Source organism: Mytilus galloprovincialis, chromosome 3, assembly GCF_965363235.1.
Source record: "Mytilus galloprovincialis chromosome 3, xbMytGall1.hap1.1, whole genome shotgun sequence".
In the NCBI taxonomy this organism is placed as follows: Eukaryota; Metazoa; Mollusca; class Bivalvia; order Mytilida; family Mytilidae; genus Mytilus; species Mytilus galloprovincialis.
In genome coordinates this window covers 75,866,015-75,892,037 of record NC_134840.1, presented here as the reverse complement: position 1 = coordinate 75,892,037, position 26,023 = coordinate 75,866,015, and the positions used below count along the sequence as shown (strand labels likewise).

General features: G+C 31.7%; 1 protein-coding gene across 2 annotated transcripts; it reads left to right on the top strand.

Moving 5' to 3' along the window:
- Positions 1 to 1,438: 1,438 nt before the first annotated feature.
- LOC143068961 (alpha-(1,6)-fucosyltransferase-like) lies at positions 1,439 to 22,271 on the top strand. 2 transcript variants are annotated; one of them, XM_076243373.1, is made up of 10 exons: positions 1,439 to 1,536; positions 8,799 to 8,990; positions 10,187 to 10,296; positions 11,082 to 11,241; positions 14,741 to 14,855; positions 16,678 to 16,915; positions 18,053 to 18,299; positions 18,690 to 18,866; positions 19,197 to 19,347; positions 20,190 to 22,271. In XM_076243373.1, the coding sequence occupies exons 2-10, from the start codon at positions 8,800 to 8,802 to the stop codon at positions 20,502 to 20,504; spliced, it is 1,704 nt and encodes a 567-aa protein (XP_076099488.1). In that variant the 5' UTR covers positions 1,439 to 1,536; position 8,799; the 3' UTR covers positions 20,505 to 22,271. The 2 variants fall into 2 exon arrangements, with proteins under 2 accessions (XP_076099488.1, XP_076099487.1); XM_076243372.1 differs by lacking the exon at positions 1,439 to 1,536 and adding an exon at positions 7,203 to 7,342.
- Positions 22,272 to 26,023: the final 3,752 nt, after the last annotated feature.

Here is a 26,023-nt window from a genome sequence, read left to right as displayed (position 1 = left end):
CAAAAAACAAACAACATCGGGTAGAAGTGAATCACTGCTTGTTCCCATATGAATGCCGATAGTATTTCAAACATACCAAGGAAACGTTATCTCAAGGGGGAAGGGTATACTGTTGGTTCTATCATAAATGGCGAACGTCTGTCACAAAAAAAATGTTGAAAAATATATAGAAGTGAAGCACTGGTGGTTAATTCCAATATGAATGCCGACAGTATTTCAAACACTGAAAGAAAACATAGGGCAAATAGGGGCAATGTTAGTTAAATCATGAATGCCGACCTTCTGTCACGTCACTCAACATTATATTCGATATACTATCGTTGTTTAGGACACTACTGTAATTCGGGTATCATATCATCACACGAAATATTTGCAGTTGAACGCAAAGGGGATATGCAAGTACAGTTTTCCTTAATCGCAAGTATTCACGTGGAACAACGATACTATTGTTGATATATTGAACTGGTATAATCACAATAAAATTGAGAATGCGTGGAAATGGGGAATGTGTCAAAGAGACAACAACCCGACCATAGAACATGCAGACAACAGCCGTGAGAAGGTCACAAATAGGTCTTCAATGCAACGAGAAACTCCCACACCCGGAGGCGTCCTTCAGCTGGCGCCTAAACAAATATCTATACTAGTTCAGTGATAATGGACGTCATACTAAACTCCGAATTATACACAAGAAACTAAAATAAAAAATCATACAAGACTAACAAAAGCCAGAGGCTCCTGACTTGGAACAGGCGTAAAAATGCGGCGGGGTTTATGGTTTTTTTTTGTTTATATCTCAACCCTCCCCCTATACCTCTTAAATAAAACAAAACTTTTCTATTGTTTCTCAGTTTTAATATCGCTATTTTGTGTGAATTTTGAAGTAAAATTCGATGTATGCAATATATTATTATTTATATTGTCGATATCTAAACGAAAAGTGAACTACAAAAATGTATTTTTCGCGTTTAATTTACAATTTGATAATCGAAGAATTGTTGATTAGCATGTTCAGTTATATTCAAACAAACAAAACTAGACAAAACAAAATCTTGTTTTGTTTTTTTTTCTTTGCTGTGAAAACATGGACAGCTACGGTGACCAACTACCACACAACTATTTACATATATAATATAGATATATTTGAGTGTTATTGAAGTACAACACGACTTCCTTTTCCGTAATATTGATCAATCTGAAAGATAACACTTTCAACTGAACAAGAATCGTGTATTCGTCTGAGAATAACAGCTATCATGAATAACATTTTGCAAAATCAGCAACTGTAACTTAGACCGGGTACCATTGCACAATATATACCATTGACTTTTAAAGTATTTTAAACGTTTTCAATTTCACTTGTTCGATAGAATTTTCCTTTAATGAAAACCGTGATTTTGGGTCGGTTTATCTTGTCTTGATGACCATCTTACATCATACATAGTGTAAACGAAAATGTCCAGGAGTCCTGGGGTCATTGTAATTTTGAAAAATAACGTAGACAACACTACCCAGATCAGAATTCCAGAGGTATAGGTAAGTCATTATTGTTTAAGTTTGAAAATTGATAAACACTATCTTTAATTTCATTTCAAAGTGCATGCTGCTATCTTACAGGTACTTAGGAACAGGACATTTTTGTTAATCCTCCCCCTTTATTCCCAACATACGTTTTTCTGTATTTGTAAACATAAATATACTAGAAATAAGTTATATTTGTTATTTACTCAGAGTTCAAAGTAATATGTTCAAACACAGGGAGTAAATAAATACGATGATAAATATAAGAAGATGCGGTATGTGGCCAATGAGACAACTCTCCGTCAAAAGTAAACCAGTATATGTCAAGGTACGGTCTTCGACCCGGAGGCTTGGAAATATGTTTTGGGCAGCCAATCCGTTGCACAGTCTTCTTTTCCAGCTCTTGAATATACACTATATTGCTGTAATTTTATAACGTCATTCAGATAATGTTTGAATTCACCATATATACTCATAATGAACATAGATTTCTACATGTATACTCAGTGATATGGGAAAGTACCTCCAGGAAGGAGCATCTCATAAATCTTTTGATTTTCGAACAAAGATAAAAAGTCCCGTTCTGAGAAAAACTAAATTTCCATTTTTAACCTGTAAAAGTAAGTCAACAAACTTGATCTCTTTTGGGAATTTGCGTAGACTTATAACACAAAAACTTATATTTGTTATGCCAGCCAACGAATTTTTATATTTCATAAGATTAATGGCCGAATGAATAAATCATGCTTAGTGGTTTCGACTGATTAAAATCGGAATTTTTTTAAGTTGAGTAATTAGAAAAAAGCCAAGTATAATATCCAGGGGAGCCTGCCGATGACTTATATCGAAGCAAATAAAAACAACACTCTTAGATCTATAACATTCTAGCGTCGTATGTCAGGTCTTACGTGACAGGTTTTCAAGGATATCATGTCTAATCTTTTTTTGTTTCGTGTATCAAATGTGTGTATTTAATATTTGTTGTGATCAAGGATTGAAAACGAAGGTTAACGCTGAGTGTCATTCACGAGAACTGATTCCAAGTCCGTATCATTATTAATCAAAATTTGGTTAACTAGGAAGAAATTCACGCATATGACCTGTAATTTTTGTTTTCATAATTAAATGACACTATTCTAAGAATAATTAAACTAGATATCAAGTTATATTGAGATCAAAACCGGATATATTTTTTTTATATTTAAGAATTTAATGCTTCTTTTTGTAAATTCATCGGGGTGTAAAAGCGTTGACCGAAGTAAATTTTGTATGAAGCGCTTCATTATAAAAATGTGCGCACGGTCAACGCTTTTACAACCCTATGAAGTTACAAAAAAAAAAGCATTTGATACTTATAATTACATTTTTAGCTAGGATCATGAAAACACGAATTTTATATTTTGTTTTTATCTAATTCACCTGTGCACTTTATTGTGGGACCTCGTGTTATCATGAATGAAAAGTTTTATCGAGTAATGCAATTTCTTAAGGAATAACACGTGATGTGCAGTTAGACAATCAGAATAACGTAGTATAGTGAAACATACATCTAATGTAATTATTTTATATTGATACAAACCAAGAATTTTTATAGTTGGTAATAACATTGAGAATGGAAATGGGGCGGAATGTGTCAAAGAGACAACAACCCGACCAAAGAGCGGAAAACAGCCGAATTAACAGTTAACCTATTTGACCAACAAGCACCGAATTTACATCGAGCATAAATAATTGTGAAAAGCATTTTTCGTTATGTATCAATGGCCTTTTACTCCTAGGACTACTATATAACGAGTTATTATATATTTCCAATATTTTACTCCATTCAAATCACTCCTAGTATATCATATCGTGAAGCATCAGTAGCGGGAAGGTTGAAAACTGTTAGCACTCAATTTCACATTCATTATTGGGCTTATTTTAATGTTTTTTTGTTTTCAATACACAATTTACCCGTTTCAAACTAACTATTTTGATCCTGTCCTTTAATGTTACAACAATCGTTCATCTTACAAAATATACAACATATTTAACTATCAAAAAGCAAGTACCACTAATTGCTTAGTATGTAATAACTCAGTCTGTTCGTGAATTCAGAAATCACGGTAGAAATCAAATTTCAAAATAAAGTAACCTGCCACCAACAGTTAAAATTAACTTTTTTCTTTTGTTTACTTTGTACAATAGATTTAGGTAAATCTCTCATCGATTAATCTTCCTTTGAGCATATTCCTCTTTCTTTATCATACAAGAAAAATTCTCACGAGCCGTGGATTAAATTTCGTCCAATATTATTTCCAGGCGTTCATGTGAATATTGAAGGCGTCATTTGTTAAAACAGTTATTAACCAATCAAATCCAACGTCGTTTGGGTCAAGTAGGATCACCCTGGAAACAACATATCAATATCTATTCCTCTATATCGACTTGATAACCATCATCTTTATTCTCATAACCATTGCAGATACATAGGTACAGAGAGAGTGCAAAATATGTACATGAATGTGCATCTATTTACAAAACATATATAAAATACAGTGGTTTCAAAATAATATACATTTTAGCCAGGAGGACCCACATGTTTATTTATACACTTTATAAGCTTACATAATCTTTTTAACTCTGACTTTTTGTTTACTTTGCTCATCAGTTTTCCAAATTTTAGTGTATTAACACGAGCCAAATAATATTTATCAAGGTATAATTTTCTGCTGTCGTTAAAAAATGGACATTCTAGCAGATAATGTAATTCGTCCCCAATACTACCAATATTACAAAGATGACATTTTCTATCATTTCTATTAACATTATTCCACCTCCCTGTCTCTATTGGGAGTCTGTGGTTTGTGGTTCTATATCTACATAAAATAAGACTTTCGTGCATATCCAAGATATCAAAATATTTTTCAAACTTCAATTCTAACTTAAAAATTCTATAATTTACTGCTTTTGTAGACTCTTGTAATTGCGTATTCCACAACTGTTTATAATGGTCTTGTAATCGCAACTTAAGTGCATTTTTTTAACCATATATCATTACCAAAACATTGAGAAATCCAAATATTTGAAAAACCACATTCATCCAAAATATTTTTAACTTTACTCACAAAAAATGTACATACATTATTCACAGTAAACAGTGTTTTTAATAGTCTATATGCAATAGAGGATAGCTTAGTCTCTTTAGCGGATAATAACTTACACCAATATGACACTATTTTTATTTTAATATCAATGTCCAAAGGATATCTACCAAGTTCACCGTATACCATATAGTTAGGTGTGGAATTTTTCAGTTTCAAAAGAAGTTTACAGAATTTCAGATGGATTCTTTCTATAATTTCAACATTACCATGCCCCCAAATTTCACATCCATACAAAAGTATGGGTTTCACAACTTTATCAAAAAGATCTAAGTGACATTGAATAGAAAGATTATGCATGCGGCCTGCTTTCAACACATTAAACATAGCTTTTGTTGCTTTTTCTGCTAAGTGTTTCTGTGCTATTTTAGTATTACCAGTTCTAGATAATAATATGCCTAAATAGTTAAATTCTTTAACAATTTCAATGTCCGTGCCGTCTATATCAAAATGCAATTTTGACGGCATTCTGCCTCTAGAAAAAATCATCACTTTAGTTTTCGTGACGTTAACTTTAAGCTTCCAAACATTACAGTATTCACTGAAAGAATCCAGCTGTTTCTGTAAATCATCAGCACTTTCTGCCAATAGTACTGTGTCGTCTGCATAAAGGATTACAAACATTTTTAGATAAATTTGAAGCTTGGACTCCATTTCCTCAGAAATACTCTCAAGCCCCCGCAGGCTTTTGTCTTCCAAAAAGTGTTCTAGGTCATTCAAATATAATGCAAATAATATAGGGGATAAGTTTTCACCTTGGCGGACACCTTTGTTACACATAAAATAGTCTGACACATTACTGTTATATACAATATTTGATTTTATATTTTCATATAAATGTATAATTACATTATACATTTTCCCATTTATATGTTGAGTAAGCAACTTAAACCAGAGTCCATCACGCCAAATGGTATCAAAAGCTCTTTCGAAATCTATAAAGGCTGCAAATAACTTTTTTTTCTTTTGTTTCAAAATATCAAAAAAAGCCGACAAAGTAAATAAATTATCAGTCGTACTATATCCAGATCTAAAACCACATTGACTTTCATTCAATACATCAAAATTTTCGACAAATGTCTTAATTCTTTCATTCAAAAGTGCAGTGAATAATTTACTCATACAGCTTAGAATAGTAATAGGTCTAAAATTTTTGGGATTAAGTCTATCTCCCTTGTTTTTGTATACTGGTTTAATATTGCCAATCAACCATTTGCTAGGTATAATACCTGTGTCAAATATCATGTTAAACACTTTTTCATAAAATGGTAAAAAAACATCAACAGTAGATTTTATATATTCATTTATAACCCTATCTTCACCACATGCTTTATTATTTTTCATTTTTCTAATACATAATATTATTTCATCCCTTGTAATAGGGAGATTTATATCATTATTATTTGACCCATGTTGATCTGGGTCAATACCCGGTAAATCTGTGGTCGCTGTGTCAACATCAACAGCATCTTGACCTTTAAAAAAATCGAATAGAAACTCTATAGGTATATCAGGTTTTTGTTTTCTTTTCCCTTGGTTTAATAATTTCCAGAATTCTCCTGGATTTTTCGATTTTAAATTTTTCATATCACTCATCATTTTCTTTCTATGTAAATTGATTTTTTTATCTATAATTTGTTTATATTTTTTTTCCGTAAGTCGTAAGTTCTGTTTATGTTGAACAGATGATTTTGATGAAATATTTCTCTTTAGTTTTCTATAATTTTGCCTAGCAAATCTACACTCCTCATCAAACCAGGGTTTATCTACTGGTTTTAATTTTTTTCGTTTCTTTGGTTTGAAAATACCAAACGTATTTCTGGCAGAATCAAGCATAATTTTACAAACATCATCAAAAATCGTATCAACCTTCAATTGGTCAATATTATCACTTGAAATTTGATCTAGACTTTCAAAAATCATGTCTTTTCTTTCTTGAGACAAATTATTTTTAAAATCATTTTGTAAATCCCAATTCCACTTTTTAATTTTTTCATCTTTTTCATTTGTGTTTTGTGAAATATTTCCAGAATCAGCATGTTCTTTATACGTGTTCTTAAAGGAAACTGTTATAGGACTGTGTACATCAGAAAATAATCCAGAAAAATCGTGCAGAAAAAAGTTGCACACAAATCTCAACAGATGTACAGATGTGATCACATAATCTACAACGCTAGCATTTCGACAGGTAAAATTTCCCGAGTTACCTCCCATTCGCCCATTTAAAATAAAAAGTGAGTTTGCCCAACAAAACTCTAACGTGGGTATATTTGTTTAAACGTTGCATTGTTATATTATAGCACTTTTCATTTCTAGATTAAAGCCTGTGAACTAAATAAAAACATCTGTAAAGTGTACAGAATTTTAAAATTTAATTTGATAATAAAAAAAAATCTATTAGTCCAACCCTTTTATGTACATCTTTATACATTGAGAAATAAAGTTATATTTTGGTCTTAAGTCAAAATTTATAATGGGTTACTTTTGCGTTTATTTGTTTGGCATTTATATATACATTAATAAATACAAATGCAACATTGATCGAAAATTTGTTGGCAGTTGTCTTGGGGGAATAATGCATCATTTAACATTGAGAACGACATTTTGAACAGAAACCCTTTATTTTTGTTCAAAACATAAATGCACAATTACCCCAAGGCCACAATTATCCATTAGAGGTAAAAACTTAGTGACAATATTCATTGATAACTTCTTCTCGCTGTTCTGTTCATTGCTGATAAATTATTTCTGGCCATGCCGAGCACATGCCCCTGGTAGAACAATTTTTCAAAAGCATAAAACATTCCAACTTGAGAAGTTAGTGCTTTAGACACACCAAATTAATTAGGTGTCATTTTTATTGTCTTACTCTGAAATGGCACAGAGCTGTTTACATGTAGGGATTGTCTCCATTTATACAGAATTTACAGAGAAAAATCACGATTCACAAAATAAATTTCAATGATCACAAATCACGAAAATATTAAAAAAAAATCTGTAGTAAAACTAATCACGATAACGAAAATGTGCCGATCATGAAGAATAAAAATAACCCATCAGGCCCCTCCAATATCAGTCTGAAATTTAGTTGATGTTTGATTTATTAAAATAAACATTAGCATTAAGTCTGCACCTTTAGGTACTATAACCACGATGACGATGCCCCAGACTAGTAAATATTGATTCGGCTAAGTGAAATTTTTTTTTTTTTATAGTCATTATAGGGACACATTTTGATATTTATTTAGTTTCCGGACAGTCATAAGTAGTTAAAAAAGTTTTTAGCGCAGACTGCGGCACATTGTAGTGAAACTTTGTGTCAGGAATGTCTGCTGAATTGATAGAGCAGATGTTCTTAAGGGCAATGAAACTAAATTTTTTCAGTATCAGAGTACAAAAAGGGATGGACACAAGATCAAGTTCACTTCATTTGCAGTCAAGAAATGGTCAAGCAGGAAGACATTAATTTCTTTTAGCTTGTGGTATTCAACTATGATTTCCACTAGTAACAATACCTGAACATGCTGAACAAATCTCTCAATGCGTGTGTCAATTTGAAAGATGACTAGTAAATCATATTAAATTGAACATCACACAAGGGTTGATTTGGGCTTATATCAAATCATACTGAACATGCTGAACAAGCTTCAACAACTTGGCAGAAAATGTCATTACGGTTCTTGTTTTATCATAACATTTAAGAAAACATTGTAAAGAAGCAAATGAATGATTTCCCACAAACTTGTATCCAATGAAACCAAATAGGAGTATATAATTTGGATGATATAAAGTATAACAAACATGCACAATCCACTTGTTAAAGACGAATAACTTTCAAGAGCAAATCAGGTTGTACCTTTCTCATAAAAGATCAGTTGCATTATACCAAAGCATTTTTCAACAAAAACGACAAAAAAGACAACATATAAACGCCTTATTCCCGGCTTTTTTGATAATGTTGACATGAAAGTGTTTCTAGTACAGTTGACCAGTTTATGAACTCTATAATAAGATTAATTGATGGATGTTTGCATAACACTGCGTCAGCAAGTCTATGATAAATTTTATGAGAAAAGGTGCATAAGTCTTCATCTCCTTGATTTCATCATATTAATGTTATATTTATGTTTGCAGAATGAAGTCTTGGAAGATCATTGGTGCTTTGCTTGCATCTTGGTTGGTTATTCTAATTTATATGAGTAACTCATTTAGTTCGGACAACAATAATGCCAATGATTTGGAAAGACAGTTGAAGAGAGCACTCAGGGAGTTGGAACAATTAAAAACTCAAAATAATCAATTACAATCAGTAGCTGAAGATATAAGGTAGGTATATTGTTATCCTTGATAAAAGGAAGGGAGACAGTAGGTGTAACAGAGGGAGTTCTATTTTTTAATCTGCTTAAACTGATGAAACCTTATTTTAACAAGTATTATACTATCATGTGACTAGATTTGATAGAAGATGTGGTATGATTGCCAATGAAACTCTCCACAACAGACCAAATACCACAAAAATTAACAACTATACATCACCATACAGCCTTCAACAATGAGCAAAGTCATGTTTTGATATCATATGTTTAGTAATATATGATGTATGTTGAGGGGACAGACCTCATTTTACTAGTTTATTCAAATTTACATGTAATGGTAACTTTCTCTTCATTGATTCTGTCATTTTAATAGTTTGCAGGTGCTGAATGATGCCAGAATCTTCAAAAAATCTTTGTTTGTGTGTTTAAATTATAACTGTGAAGTGTGCATGAACCATACCTGCCAACTTTTCAAAATGCCCGTGGGGGTTTTGCATGCAAGATGGCTGGCATAGTCCTAAAAAACCTTCAAGGGGGCCTGCAAATACATTTTAAGGTAGTTTTTTGGCTTCTTCATACTTTTATAAGCCTAAAGTCATTGTTAAATTAATTTTTTGGTTTAAATTGTGGACAAAATTGCTCTTTCAAAATTTCAATTTGGGAGCCTCCATGCGGGAAATCCCCCACAAATAGTGACAGTTGGCAAGTATGGCATGAACTCACATTTGAACAGCAAAATGAAAAAAATGAAAACAACACTATTTATAATTCATGCATCTGGAACATTTTTTCTGGATTTACTTTCATCATATCAAGTTTCTAATCTAAATCACATGTTTCTGTATAATATAAGTAAGAAGATGTGGCATGGGTGTCAATGAGATAACTCTCCATCCAAATCACAATGTATAAAAAGTTAACAATTATAAGTCAAAGTACAGCCTTTAACAAAGAGCATAGTCTCACACCAAACATCTAAGGGCCCCAAAATCACAAGCTATAGTGTAAAACCATTCAAACAGGGAAACATACAGTCTAATCTTTATACAAAACGAGAAACATGAAACACTTATGCACCACAAACACCAATGACAATCACTTAATCACAGGCTTCTGACTTAGGACAGGTGCTTACAATATTAATTGCAGCCAGTTTAAACTTCTGTACACATTCTTTGGCTTATTCTGATTCTGATTTGTTTCCAGAAAGGTGAAATTAAAGTCTGGTGGAAACAGTCAGCTTAAAGAAATAGAGGACAGATTTAATATGATAGACAATGGAAACTCCAAGACTGAAGTCAAAGATACATGTCAAGGTTTGTTTTTATAATTGTAACTTCACTTTTGCAAAATTGAAATTTTAAGGCATTTTTTGTTTAAGTGAAATTTTAACAAATGATCATTTCACATGTTTTTGTCCCTCTTAAGCTTTATAAAAAATTACATATGATGATTGTTTATTAGACAACAAGAACAAAAGTAGGGGGAAGTCAGTTACTAGATTATTTCTCAGACTTGTTTATTTTTATGCATTGTATACAACAAAGTTATATTATTCGAGATTAAGATAATGAATACTTATTAGGAACACATGGAAGGCACTTCCAAATCTCAACAATGGGTGGGTGTATTTGTGAAGTGAAAGTGTAACTTAAGTTATTACACAGTTTCCAAAGTGCTTTTCAGGGATCTATGTGACTGAGCTCCAAGTATTGGAACTACTTTATCAATAGACTGTCAACACTGATGTTGTAAGTTCAAATTCTGCATGTGGCAAGTGCCGTCAATTCCTATCTTAATACACTAGGATAGTCAGTTTTCCTACCGAAGGTCTGTGGTTCCCTCCAGTCACTCCAGAGTCCTCTAACAATAAAAACTTACTACCACGAAATAGCATAAATTCAATAGTGCTTAAAGTGTCATTAAACAACAACCAATCAAAAAGATATCTGGTAAACATGTTTGTAAAAGGAACAGACAATCAATTATTGGATTAACTCTTATTTAACAATTTTTATCGACACACTTAGCTGCTTATTTATTGATTCTTCATTAACACAAGTAATTAGAAATTTATTCTTTACGAATGTATTTTTTGTAGCGGGTGTTTACTCCTTGGCACATGAGTTACAACAAAGGAAGGTCGACAGAGATATTACTGAGTTCTGGTTCTATATGAATACTAAACTTGAAAAGTTAAAAACTAATGGAAATAATGAAGCAGCACGAGATATCCTAAAACGTGCTCAAGACTATCAAAGGTACTTTAAATCTTTTTCAGTCAGTGATATATTTGTGAGGCCATAACAAATATATGTCTGTTTATGTTTATGCTACACACCTTACTTTTAGCACTGACCCTAAGTAAATTTATTCCGTTGTAAAGTGAAAAATTAACTGAACTAATGTTGAGAGAGAAGTTAGAGTTATAAATGAAATAAATCTATTTCCTGCTGTATGATAATGTTCACAGTCATGAATATGACAGCTCTCAACTCAAATGATGAAATAAATACTTTGCCACTAAAATAAATAGATGATCAGATATCCTTTATTACTTGGTCATAGGAAGAAATCAACATGTTCATCAATGCAATCTGTTGCTAGCGAGTAAGTTATCTCCCTTCATTGAATTCTTTTAAAATTTATAATTTTTGTAAACAGAAAAACCAACTCCATGATAGTCTGCTAGCCTCAAGTTGGAGAGGTTGTGATTTTTGTCACTGGGTAGGTTGATTTTGTCTTTCATTCATACTGTATAATTGGCTTTTGGTACTTTTCTGCTTTGTGTACAGCTGAACTGTTAATTGTTGTTCAGACTATTTTTCAATGTATTGTCAGTAAGTTTTTTTCTTTGCTATTGACTTAGTATTGTTTTCTTCATGGTGCAGTCTGTTATTTTTCCTGCCCTTGGTTTTTGATTGATACCTTTGTTTTTCTTACTTTTTTTTCTCGGTGAAATGTAACTACACGTATGTGTATTAAGTATGTTAAATATCTTGCTTAACCTGTCATGTGATCTGTAGGATAGTAATGGTTCCAATAGACATATTTACACTTGTATGCAAATTTGTCTGACATTACGTAAAATCAAACATATTCTAGTAAAATTTATCCTCACAATTTAAAAAAATTGACGTCACAATTAAAATGTGATTGTTGTTTGATGTCAATAGGTTTTTTGGAGCAGTTCTAAGGTCATTCTGAGACAAAATTCAGCTAAATACAATAAGTGTAAATAAATTTATAAATTCATATTGAAACTTAAACTACATGCAAGTTTTCCACTGATAAGTGAACATACTTTTGTATCAGACCCTACCCTCTGCCAATAAAAAGCAATGCAAGGTTAATTTTGCATTCAGACTTCTTGTATTATGGCATCTTAGCATAGAAATGAGCAAAAATTTACAAATTTCTTTATCCTATAGCTTCTGTATGCACATTTTATATTTAAATATTTGTTATACAGCCTAATTTGGGACAAAATTATGGTTTGTTCCTCTTACAAAGTCCTCTTTTTTGTATTTTTCCTACTTCTAATTAATCCTGTTTTCAGAGCCCACCTTTTTACCCTGTAAATCCTTAATCTCCACTTTTGTTACTCCCTTTATTCCACATTCCCATATTTTTAACCCCCTATATCCCTCCAGAGACATATATGTTTCTGATACTGATAATATATGTGTCTGATAGCACATTCAAAAATCAAGACCTCTCTCTCTCAACTTCCAATATCCCTTTCCAGAATGACATTAAATTCATTGAATTAGACATGCATTGAAAGACATTTCTTCATTAATCTTGTTTTTGAAATCATTTTCACCACTTATACAATGTTATAGTTGAATACACATTTATCGAGTATAGTAAGTTTGGTAAAACTTTAATTCTACTCTCAATTATGTTTTAATTTCCTTTCTACTTGCGATTTGAATTGTTCTTGAAGAATCCTTTTTATGACATTAAATTTCTTCAAGTTCATACTATTGAATTTATACATTGTGCAGTGTTCTCCCCAGGATTTTTTTAAGGCGCAAAATTCAAGGGCGCGTAACTCTTTTTTTAGAGTTAACTTTTGTGATCTGAAGCAATCAGTCATTAATCCATGACATGCAATATGAATTATAATGCTTTGTATTATGTGTTTGATAATGCAGAGTATTTAATAATGAATTACAAGAATATATTGTATATGAAATAAATTGAAGTTATTTATAAGTCAAAATATAAATATTCATCCCTGTACTCTCTGATCCTTCTAGGGATAATGTTTCAAGATAGTGTTATTTTGTTGGACAGTCTGTTCCTCAATTTTGTCTTTATCCTCTTTAGGGTTAAAAACCCCCTCTCACAATAACTTTTGCTTATACCCCCTTTAACATTTGTAAGCCATGAAAACTCAGTCAGCCACTTGTCATTGAAACCAGAAACATGGTGCTTGCTGTTATCACTTGCTAAAACTTTAGCTAGGTTGGGATTAGGAGAAGCAATGACATCTGCTTATACTGACAGTGAAGAGGAAGGTGTATTCCCCTTTTCATTAGAAGTCATTAGGCTGAGAAAAAAAACTTCTACTTCCATCATCTGCCTTTTGCTTAGAAGTCACCCTTTTGTTATTTGCAGAGAACATGTTCATTCAGAATTTAATAAAAATCGAATATGGTTAAGATATTTGATCATAGTTTCCGTAGTTTTACATTACGCTTCCGTGTGTGTTATTGTTAAAACCTATCTCTGGCAGGTAGATATAAACGAAACTTTGCAAGTTTTTTAAAGTTAAGACCATTGAAATTATCAACTAGTGACATTATATAGAAGCTGCAGCAATTCCATATCCGTGTTGATTGTCACATTTCCCGACGAACGGAATTTTACGATCGATGTTCAATGATCATTTTATTTCTAAAAACACGAGAGTTTGAGACAATTTACCTTGCAAGTAACATTTTATCACTTTATATGAAAATAAATCACTTCTCTTTATCTTTAATCAAAGTTTATTTTATTTTTTTCAATTACAAATACTCTCATTCATAATTTTCATCGTAAATATCTTTAGCAATGTGTATTCAAATTTGTCACGTGTATTCATCACGTTCATTGGTCGTGTTAAAATAGATTCTTCTTCTCGACCAATGAAAAAATTCCTTATTTAGATGGTCAAGTGATCACACACAAAATGCGTAAATACAATGTATTTGCGATCTATTTCTTCAATTTCTGCACTGAAGTTTTTATTTTTTTTTAATTTTCTTCTACAAATATCTATCTTCTTGATGATCATGTACGCTATTACATGATAACATAGTCCGATAAGGCTGAGATAAGCGTGGCTCAGGTAAAACTAATTATCAGTTATATTGCGTAACACTGACCGACCTCTCAGCGGTTATCAGCAACTTGACAATTTTAACCAACATTTATAATGAAAATGTGAAAATTAACACGCTGCGGGATCAAGTATTAAGGGACAGCGGACAATTAAGACGCTGCGGGATCTTCGAAAATATTATGAAGGCGCTGCGGCACCGCAGCGTCATATCGGCCTGGGGAGAACACTGTTGTGTTATACTGTTGACATGTTCATTGCAATGGCCAAACAAATAGTCCTATCACTTTTCTTCCAGTTACCCGTACAATTAGGCACTCCAAATAAATTGATAAACCATCTCATGATCTTTCCCTCACAGTCTGATTTTAAGATTTATAAGATTATTAAAAGATGTAATATTATTTCATTTTTGCATTTGTTGTCAGAACATTAAGAAATGATTTGCAGTCATTGTATGATACTGATGAAATGGACAAATGGAGAGAGAAAGAAGGAAAAGAGCTAGGAGAGTTAGTACAGAAAAGGCTGCACTACATTCAGGTACTTCATATATGAATTATAGATACTTAAGGAAATTTAGTTAAATTAAATTAAGAGTTGTTCTCTGTTTTATCAGAGCCTAGGAAGAGGTCTTCTGTTTTATGCAGAGTAAAAAACAAATTTACAACTCAGGCATTATATTCTCATTCCATTTATATTGGAAATGCTCTAAGCTTTTCAGAGAATAATTTTGAAGAACACTGTAGATTTTAAACTTGCAACACAAAACAAATCTAGATAAGTAACTACTTCTTAAAATTTTGCAAATGAAATTCTACAGAAATTCATCATTTTTATGACAGACAAGGATTTAAATAGCCAGTAACTGTATATTTAACATTATAAAGGGATTTGCTGGTACATGTATACAAATGGTCCTCCATATCTCTGTTAAGGTTTCTTGAGAGTTGTCTCCCATATTCATAGGTAATTTCATTTTGTTTGTATACCAGTCTTTTCTTTTTTTTCAGTTTTAACATTTATTCTTAACCTCATATTATAACAGTTTCACTTAATTTTTCTTTGATACCGGAAGATATTTTCATTAAAATTACAATCAAGTACAATTTCCTGTTAGAAATTAGTGGATATTTACAAGAGAATGCTCAAATAAGTTGGGAAACATTGGTGAAAAGAAAGAGGAACACTTATCATTGTGTGTGATGATGGTGATTTATTGTCGAGCCTGCAACTTTTGTTACAGAAAGCTCGACATAGGGATAGTGATCCGGCGGCGGCGTTAGCTAACTTCTTAAAAGCTTTATATTTTAGAAGTTGGAAAACCTGGATGCTTCATACTTTGTATATAGATGCCTCATGTTATGAAGTTTCCGTCAGTCACATGTCCAATGTCCTTGACCTCATTTTCATGGTTCAGTGACCACTTGAAAAAAAAGTTCAAATTTTTTGTAATGTTGAATTCTCTCTTATTATAAGTAATAGGATAACTATATTTGATATGTGCGTACCTTGCAAGGTCCTCATGTCTGTCAGACAGTTTTCACTTGACCTCGACCTCATTTCATGGATCAGTGAACAAGGTTAAGTTTTGGTGGTCAAGTCCATATCTCAGATACTATAAGCAATAGGGCTAGTATATTCGGTGTATGGAAGGACTGTAAGGTGTACATGTCCAACTGGCAGGTGTCATCTGACCTTGACCTCATTATCATGGTTCAGTGGTTATAGTTAAATTTTTGTGTTTTGGTCTGTTGTTCTCATACTATATGCAAAAGGTCTACTATATTTGTTGTATGGAATGATTGTAAGGTGTACATGTCTAGCGGGCAGATGTCATGTGACCATGACCTCATTTTCATGGTTCAGTGGTCAAAGTTAAGTTTTTGAGTTTTGGTCTTTTTATCTAATACTATATGCCATAGGTCAACTATATTTGGTGTATGGAAATATTTAATGATCTTTATGTCAGTCGCGCAGGTTTTATTTGACCGTGACCTCATTTTCACGGTTCATTTCACAGTGTTAAGTTTTTGTGTTTTGGTCTATTTTTCTTAAACTATAAGTAATAGGTCAACTATATATGTTGGATAGAAGCATTGTTAGCTGTACATGTCTGCCTGGCATGGTTCATCTGACCTTGACCTCATTTTCAAGGTTCATTGGTCTTTGTTTAGTTATCTTGGTTAATGTTAAGTTTATGGTACAGTTGTTATAAAGCTTAGCTTTTTACTTAGGACTATCCACATAATATCAATGATTAGTATAGAAGGCGAGACATTTCAGTGTGTGCACTCTTGTAAAAATTGTAAAAGCTTTTCATTCATAGTTACTTAAATAATCTTTCTTATGTTGATTCATTCAGAACCCAAAAGACTGTAGCAAGGCAAAGAAAATTGTGTGCAATCTCAGTAAGGGGTGTGGTTATGGCTGTCAGTTACATCATGTGACCTACTGTCTCATTACTGCCTATGCTTTGGAGAGAACAATGGTATTGGAGTCCAAGGGTTGGAGATATGCTGCAGCAGGGTGGGAGACTGTCTTCCTGCCATTGAGTGACAATTGTATTGACAGACAGGGACAAGGAGCTAGACATTGGTCAGGTAAGATTAATATGCAATCTTCTCAATGCAGAAGTTGTTAAAACCAGTATACTAAGTATCCACAAAAATTGGTTCACATAAAGATAACAATAGTTACCGTTCACTGAAATACCATTTATCATTGAACATGAAGCAAGTCATTGGTAATGTGAAGTAAATGAATGCTCTCACTGAAACAAAAACAAAAGCAAGAAAAAAAGCTAAAACTAAGTCATTAGTTTTCTCTATGTCAGGGCTATTTATAGATGACCTTACAATATGGGTTTTCACAGTTTTGAAGGCAATACAGTTTCCTGTATTTGCTTACATCCTCTTCATTTTAACTTTGGTGGACAGTTGTCTCATTAGCAATCATATCACATCTCCTTATTTGTATATGGAATTGGTGAGATAAAAGATAGGGACAAATACTGGACAATGCTGAAGGGATATCCAAACTCATAAGCAGATGACAAACTAAAACACCATGGCAAATAATGAAAATAATAAACAAAAAACAAAAAACAAACTAATACACTGTGGATGCATTTATTTTTCGTGGGTATCAATTTTCATAGATTAAGGGAAACTTCCATCTTCGTGGATATTTAATTTCGTGGTTTTGTCGAAATATGCATACAATTCTATAGAAACTTTATTATTAGTTGAACATTTAATTTCTTGGTTTACCTGTACCCACGAAATCCACGAAAATTGGTATCCAACGAATAATAGTGAATCCACTGTATACATATCAAAATGAACATAGAAAACTAAAGACTGAGCAACAGGATTCCAAACAAAACCTTTGGGTAATTTCGGGTGCTACTGGAGGGTGTGCGCATCTTGCTCATTAACAACTATAGGTCACTGTACGGCCTTCAACAATGAGCAAAGCCCATACCGCATAGTCAGCTATAAAAGGCCCAGATAAGACAATGTAAAACAATTCAAACGAGAAAACTAACGGCCTTATTAACCCTCCCCTAACCTGGGACAGTAGTTTGACAAACACTAATTTTGATCATTGAGAAGCTTCATATTTTCTTAACAATATAATGTGATTAAAAAGTTCAGCTGATTTTACAGAGTTATATCCCTGTAGTGTTATGTACCACCTTAAAGAGGAAATTTATATTGCTTATTCTTCATTTCCAGATCCAAGAAATTTAGTGAATGAGATGGCAATAGAGATGCCTATTATTGACAGTTTACACCCACGTCCTGATTTCCTGCCCTTAGCTATTCCAGAGGATCTGGCACCTCGTCTTACCAAGTTACATGGAAATCCATCCGTTTGGTGGATCGGTCAGATAGTTAAATATCTGACACGTCCACAACCACATCTACAAAAAGATATAGAATCAGTTAATCAAAGGTTGAAGTTTTCTGGTCCAATTGTGGGGTAGGTATCATATATAAAGAATAAATGCAGATTGATAAATTGATTGAATTTTGGTATTTTGATGCCATTTTCAGTACTATTTGCTTTTTCATGGCAACCAGTTTTTACGGGTGGCAGTAGCTGGATTGTATAGAGAACCATTTCCCTTCAGCAGTAGAAATAGTTGATTAGGTAAAAGCAGATGCAGAGTATATGTCAATGAAGCATCAACTGAACAACATAGGTTTAAACTGAAAATACATGTTTAGGGTCACATGGAAAGGATGCAAAATCATTTAATGTTTAGGATGAAGGATGAACTTTGAATAATTGTAGATAACTTTAATCTTGACTAACAAAAGTGTGAAAACCAATACATTTACATTTATACTTTTCAATCTTTGTATTCAGAGTACATGTTAGAAGAACAGATAAAGTAGGAACTGAAGCAGCCTTCCACGGTATTGATGAGTATATGAAATATGTAGAAGAATACTTTGATTTATTAGAGACCAAACAGAAAGTAGAAAAACGGAAAATATTTTTAGCATCAGACGATCCATCTGTGGCTACAGAAGCTAGACAAAAGTAAGATTTATTCAACTGAGTGAAAATTAGCAATGTTCAAATCAGAGCTTTTATATGTGCATTGTAAGACACTTTTTCAGAAGATTTATTTATAACCACATGTTTCTAAATTGTAAGTGACACTACTGCATTTTATTCATTTAAGTATTGGCCTCATTATATGACATATTAAGATTGTTAAAGCAGCAGTGAAAATTGAAAAAAGAATCATACATTCACTATAATCACTTCTTTGCAAGAAAGATATAAAAAAATTACTGTATAAATTTCATGAAAAAAAAAAGATATATTCAGACATATTCACTAAAAGTATGACATTTCTTATTATAGATATCCGCACTATGAAATAATAAATGACCCAGACATTACCCAATCAGCTGGACTCAACAAACGCTATACTGATGAATCTTTACGAGGAATAATTTTAGACATCCATTTCTTATCACTGTGTGATCACCTAGTCTGTACTTTCTCATCACAGGTAATGTTATTTTATCATAGAAATAAAGATTTCAGATCAGAATATATAATTATGTTCATCAGGTAGGTCTGAGGGTCTGGATTGGGAAAATAAGCAAATAGGCAAAAAAATCAGAGTAAATGGTCCAGAAAATAAAGATTGGAATAGAGAAAAATGGACCTTTAATAAATAATGGGATGATAGAATTAAAAAATGTAAAATAATGGGCTAAATATAGAGAATTCACATCCACACACTTAAGTTGTAGATCAATAGTTTTAGAAGCATAATACAAAAACAAACTATCAGACCCAAAGGTCTTTACCAGGACAGCCAATGGCATTAATGTTGAGAAGGAGATTTGAGATATTTATTTCACTTACACAGCAAACCAGCAACAGAAAAATAGAAACTCCAAAGACATATAGAGGTCAAAAATGGTTCTAAAAAATATACAAGAGACTTGACTATATGTCCAACTCTAAATGACCACAATTCTAGAATTTGTATTCTACTTGACATTCAACATAAAGTAATACACTACAACTTGGGAAATTTTTTTTTTTCCAGCTGTCCATAGTTGTAAAAACTGTTGAATGCAAATTTGCTTTTACTGTCACGTTTGTCTCTTTATAAAACAAAACATAAGAAACAACTTGACTACTCTATTTCATGCACTAGAAGTTGTACTAATTCCATACCTTCTAACTCTGTAGTAAGGTCTGAAAAGCAAATCAGATTCCCTTGGATTCTGAAATATCTTACTTGAAACATTATTTAAGTTTTTATTGCATTATATGCATTAGTGGTAGAATTCAAAACAATACATAAGAAAATCATTTTACGTTTTGTATATTTTGTAGGTTTGTCGTGTTGCTTATGAAATGATGCAGACAATGTACGGTGATGCCTCATCAAAATTTAAATCATTAGACGATATATTTTACTTTGGTGGACAAAACGCCCACAATGAGAAGGTGGTCGAGAGACATGTAGCGCAAAGTAATACAGAAATAGATTTAGAACCTGGTGATTTGATTGGAATAGCAGGGAATCATTGGGACGGTTTTTCAAAAGGTTTAAATAGACGGACAGGAAAAACAGGATTGTATCCTTCTTATAAAACGATTGATCATGTGACAACATCTAAAATGCCATTATATCGTCAGGTTAGCTAACACCAAAATGTATAGTTATAGCAGAAGTTGATATTGGGTTAGGTGCTAACATGTTATGAAATAATTTCCATACTTATTAATTTATTTTTTAGTCAGTTCATTGTTAATGTATACAAATTTTACGTTTTTTGCAAATTTTAATTTTAATATCATTTTCTATTTTTAAACTACCACAATTTTTATTCCAGATCGCATCCCTAGAATTAGTCCCCCTTTTTATTTTGATTAAGCCTATTAAATAGGTGACAATCACACAGAATGACCTTCATTTTTTTATGATAAGATCAACATTTTTTTATTTAAAAACACTTATATTTTATCCATATCTTTTTCTTTGTAACTGGTATTTTCAATTTACTTTATCAAAGGGTTATTGAAAAAAAAAGTTACTTGTATTCTCAGGTGAAACAGATATATAATATTACCCAAGATGATTTTTTTGTATTATCAGGAATTAATTTTTCCAAAAGAACATTTTATTTTTAATAGAAATTACTTTTCATCCCAATTAATTTTATCTATTATAAACAAATAGCATTGGACAGCATTGAACTTTATCAGCATTTTAACTGTGTCATGTCTAATCAAGATTATGTGTGAGGCTTTAAATATGAAGAGAACTTTAAAACATTGTCATTGATGTTCTGTGTGTTGTAATTTATGTATTGTTATTAGATTCTTTCATCTCTAGTAAGATGTTTAATGTAATTTGATGTACTGTAAATTCAGAAATTACTGTGTGCATTTATCACTTCAACTCTTGAACAATAGACAAACATTTGAAATGATTGTGATTTCCAGAATTGCTGCATACAAAAAATGTTATCAAAATTTTAAATGCATGTTACTGCATCATCCTATCTTGTTTCAATCTTTTGCAATAATAAAAACAAAGCAAACATTTCTGAATTTTCAGTATCTCTAGTTTTTATTCTGGGTGTTTATGCCTTCTTTGATAAGTTTTGAAAAAGGAAAATTTAAAATGGGAAAGCTAAAAAAAATCCACTTTTTATTTATGATAAATGAGATCTACTATTTTGAATGTGATATTAATCCCAAGTGATTGTTAAAATCCCCCTTTCAAACTATTGTCCTACCAAAGGAAGGATGTCCTCTCCTAAAAAATATTGTATTGGGTTTTGTTTCTTCTTCACCAATACATAAATAGTAATTCATGGAAATGAGTTATTCACTTCATAGTTCATATTGAATTACATTCCATATTTCATTTACAAGTTCATGATATATTGCTCACCATTGTTTACTGTAACCTTGGTTACAAATTGTCACCAGCTGCAAATATTTCAAGAATTGAAATATATACTGCTTTGCAATACATTGTTCCATGCATATTAATAACAGCTTTAATCTGTATCAATTAAAAACATGTATAGTGGGATTTTTATTATGGCCATAAGGGTGTTAGATATTCATGCTTTGTGAACGGGGAACTTGATATTCAAAGTTCACTTAGAATAGTAAAATTTATTTGTATATGTACATTTTCAAGGTCAAAAATAAAGAATGTCTGTTTATATTAAACGTATGTGTCACATATAAATGCCTACTTAACTTTTATAATTAATGTTATAAATGAAAGTTAACTGCATACAGGACTTATTTATTCCACATTCACAAATTACATTACGATACATATTATGAAGAAAATATGTTAATTTTATGCATCCCATTGATATTTAAAACCCTCAATTAGTAAATGGTTGTAATGGTAGAAGATTTAATTCTTTTTTTTAATAGAAAGACAGATCTGTTTGCGCCAGAAATGCATCCTTTTGCGCCACATCTTTTTTCTCTAATGCTACATTTGCGCCACATGTTTTAAAATTACATGGTTTCATTTTTCGCAAAAAATAAAACATATGATTGCGCCAATTAGAAGAAAAATTACTTCCCTACTACTTTATTCGGACTTGGAAATGGCAGTTTACATGGCAAATGTTTCCTTTTTAGAAACATATCTTCTTCTTACTGCTGCTGCATGGGTACTTCCTAATTTAATGTATTTAGTAGCTTGTAACTTCACTTTATTGTCCAAAAACACAAACATTGACGGATGAAATGCATAAAACAGTTCATAATAATTCCTAAAAATAATAAAGCCCATACGCATGGTTGAATCAACTGTGTTTTCAACATATGTGGCTAAAACAAAATCAGCAAAAGCTTCTATTTTCTTCTCTATTGGCATATCTTTATTAAATATTCAGCAAAGCAATAAGTTTTATTCTCTCTCTGTACATTGACTGTCTAATACATTTTAAGTAATTTCTCTGCAGATGCTCATCTTCATGGTAAAATATCTCCAACATGTGATACTTTTTAAGCCAAAAATAAGAATAAACATATATTAATCATTAGTATTTATGATTGATATGTGCAGTGGCGGATCCAGGGGGGGTTTTGGGGGTTGGAACCCCCCCTTTTTTTTGGCCGATCAATGCATTTGAATGGGAGCATATAGTTGGGAACCTCCCCTTTTTGAAATGGCTGGATCCGCGCCTGATGTGTACAGATAAATTTGCGCAAATGAGTTCCAAATATTGGCGCAATTGATACATTTGGAAAACAAAATTTGGGGCAAATGATACCCCTGAAGAACAGTAATTGGCGCAAAAGGACTGCTGCCGACTGTACATGTATTGTGATAATTTGAATTTAAAGATTTGAGTCTATAGCTACATTTCAGTAACAAGTAATTTGTTGAGGTGCTAAAGTAATACACAGGATGGAGGAGATGTTGAAAGACATTAATTTTTCAATCAGTGCTAAAAATGTGTTATGTGTCATGCTGTATATGTTTATGAAAGGTTGTTTTAAGTGTTTTATAATTAATAGCATCATTTTTTAAAGGTAGACAATTTTAGTATTATAAAACATATTTATACCGCTTTAAGATATTTTAAAGGAGACATTTTTATTTATTTTACATACATCATGTACATGTATTAGATTTTTTAAAAGATGATGTTAAAAAAGGAATTTGTGTGAAGTGTGATTGATTGAAAGATTTGTATATATTATATCTGCTTACGTTAATTTTATTTACACAATTTCATCACAATGACAAAGAGATGTATGTTATTAAAATGATATTAATGTTTACTGTTTTTGGGGAAAGACGGCTTCAAGCCGTCAATCCCCTATGGGGTTGACCAGAGTGACACTCCCTCACATCATTCATTTTGTTTTTATACATGTTATAGTGTGGGAAAACCCCCAACAAATCTTACTTAGATTGAAGAGAAGGAGACCCAGAAATGAATAGTTTGACTTTAAACACTTTTTTACACATTTCCCTTCTGTTTCTCACGAAATTATCGTATCTTGAACTCTCCTTTACACTATTTACGTTTATTTAACAATCCGGAAAAATTAGTATGACGAGATATTCTAAATTTATCCAACCTACATTGAATTTTATAGTGACGTCATTCTTGGAAGAAGCAGGGATATCCTTCACCAGTTCACTGGTTATTTAAATCATTCTTAGAGATCGTGCACTAATCACAAATTTGTATTTGTTAAATCTAAACATAATATTGTTTACTGTAGATGATTTAAACATCAACATGCAATACTTTAATTTGTAGGTCAACAACTTTCAAAATAAACAAAGATCGTGGGGTTACATGACACAGGGGAAAGAAACGATTTTATTACTTTTTCGGGTCTCACTAATTAGAGACAAGAAGCGTCAAAAAGCGACAAGAAGCGTCAAGAAGACTATTTAGCGACAAGAAAAACATATTCTTCTTGTCGCTTCTTGTCGCTAAAATTCTTTTTGTTGTTAATTAGTGAGACCACTTGTTTCTGTAAAAATTCTGAGAATCTTCCTCCAATTCAGGAGCACCTCAATTGATGAGTAATTATCCACTAAAATAAAAGTTAAAGTATTTAAACACTTCAAATGTGACATTTCATTGGATTAGTAGTCTACTATTAAAACTAAATTTTTGTGTACCTACATAATCATTGTAATGGTAAAAAAAAATAAAAAGAAATTTGCATTTTTATAGTTTTAACATATTTATATTTACAAATATTTCAAAATTATGATTTGGAAACAAGCTTCACACAGTTTACATCACTCATATTGGTTTTTTTTATTAGTACCTGTTTCCCTGTGATGAGAGTTGTAACTAAGAACTTTAACAATGGAAATTTAAAACTGAATAGATTTTTCAGTCCACACTTTCTAAAGAAAAAACTTTAAAATCCAAGAGTACTGTCACAAAAAATGGAAAATGGCCCTAGCCTGCAGTTCAGTGGTACACAATCAAGATTTCAAAAAATATTGTAGTTGTTGTGAAATGACAGAATTCAGTTGAGTTTTAGATAATTAGCTATCAACTTTAATCAAATGTTTAGATTTAGAAGATGCAGATCACTTCCATTGGTCCAAATTGAATCCTAAACTAAGGAAATGAAATTACATAAACAACAATTGATTTCAATATTGTCAACCTTTCTACATGTTCTAGCGGTTCTCTTTTTCATTCTTCATATGTAAACTATCAAAAGATACCCCCCCCCTTTCCAAAAACATAATAAAATAGAAACAAGGGCCGTCTTTCCCCTCAGAGCTATTCAGCTCTTTGATTTGTAACTATGTGTACAAATGAGTGCAATGTGGTATGATTAAAAAAACTTAAGAATAAATTGAATGTCATTAAAAAACGAATAACGCAAATATGCCAAAAATCATGCATTGATATATATCCAGTATTAATAAGGGGATATTGGGTATAAAGCTACTTTTGCTTCGTAATATAAAAAATATACAGTGTCAAAACTATATCAATTTACATCTCATCGAAATTGTTCATGGTTATGTTGTCAATAATTTCTTAGGTACATGCTTACATCCTTGGAATTATTGTTTTTTTAAAGAGGAGAGAAAATTGTGAAGTGGTACATGTAACAGAAATTATTAGTTTTGATGTATTTCAGATTTTATAAATAGATATAAGAAGATGTGGTATTAGCGCCAATGAGACAACTCTCCATCAAGTCATAATTTGTAAAAGTAAACCATTATAGTTCAAAATAAGGTCTGTTTAGATTATATTACTAATTATTTTAAGATATAAGCAAAAAATTTGACCAACTGTTTTTTTGCTATATGTCTTATCGAAATAACTTCATCACAATAATAAAATAAAAAAAAGACAAATGTGTATTTTAATTTTACCCAAATTTCTATCAAACTGAAAGCATTGCACATAATGTAAGCTTTTTGATTTTAACAAATTCAATTCAACAATAAATTGATGCATTGAAATTCACTTAAATATTGTTGATTTGGGAAAAAACATTTGTGTGGAAATAATTTCTCACTTTAACTCCTGCGTCAAAAAATTTCTACATATGAAGATGTTTACCACTTCACAGGAGTGTAAGATTTAATATTGTGTGTCTGTGTGTGTTAATATTGTGTAATGTTTTACATTTGTAGTTGTAAATATTATTTTATGTCTATATAGAACTCTAGCTGTTTT

Excerpts from the sequence above, each read along its gene's own strand:
- LOC143068961 (XM_076243373.1), top strand. The coding sequence starts at position 8,800 with ATGAAGTCTTGGAAGATCATTGGTGCTTTGCTTGCATCTTGGTTGGTT. Across the intron at positions 16,916-18,052 it reads AGGAGCTAGACATTGGTCAG|ATCCAAGAAATTTAGTGAAT; the intron begins GTAAGATTAATA and ends CTTCATTTCCAG. Across the intron at positions 19,348-20,189 it reads TCTGTACTTTCTCATCACAG|GTTTGTCGTGTTGCTTATGA; the intron begins GTAATGTTATTT and ends TATATTTTGTAG.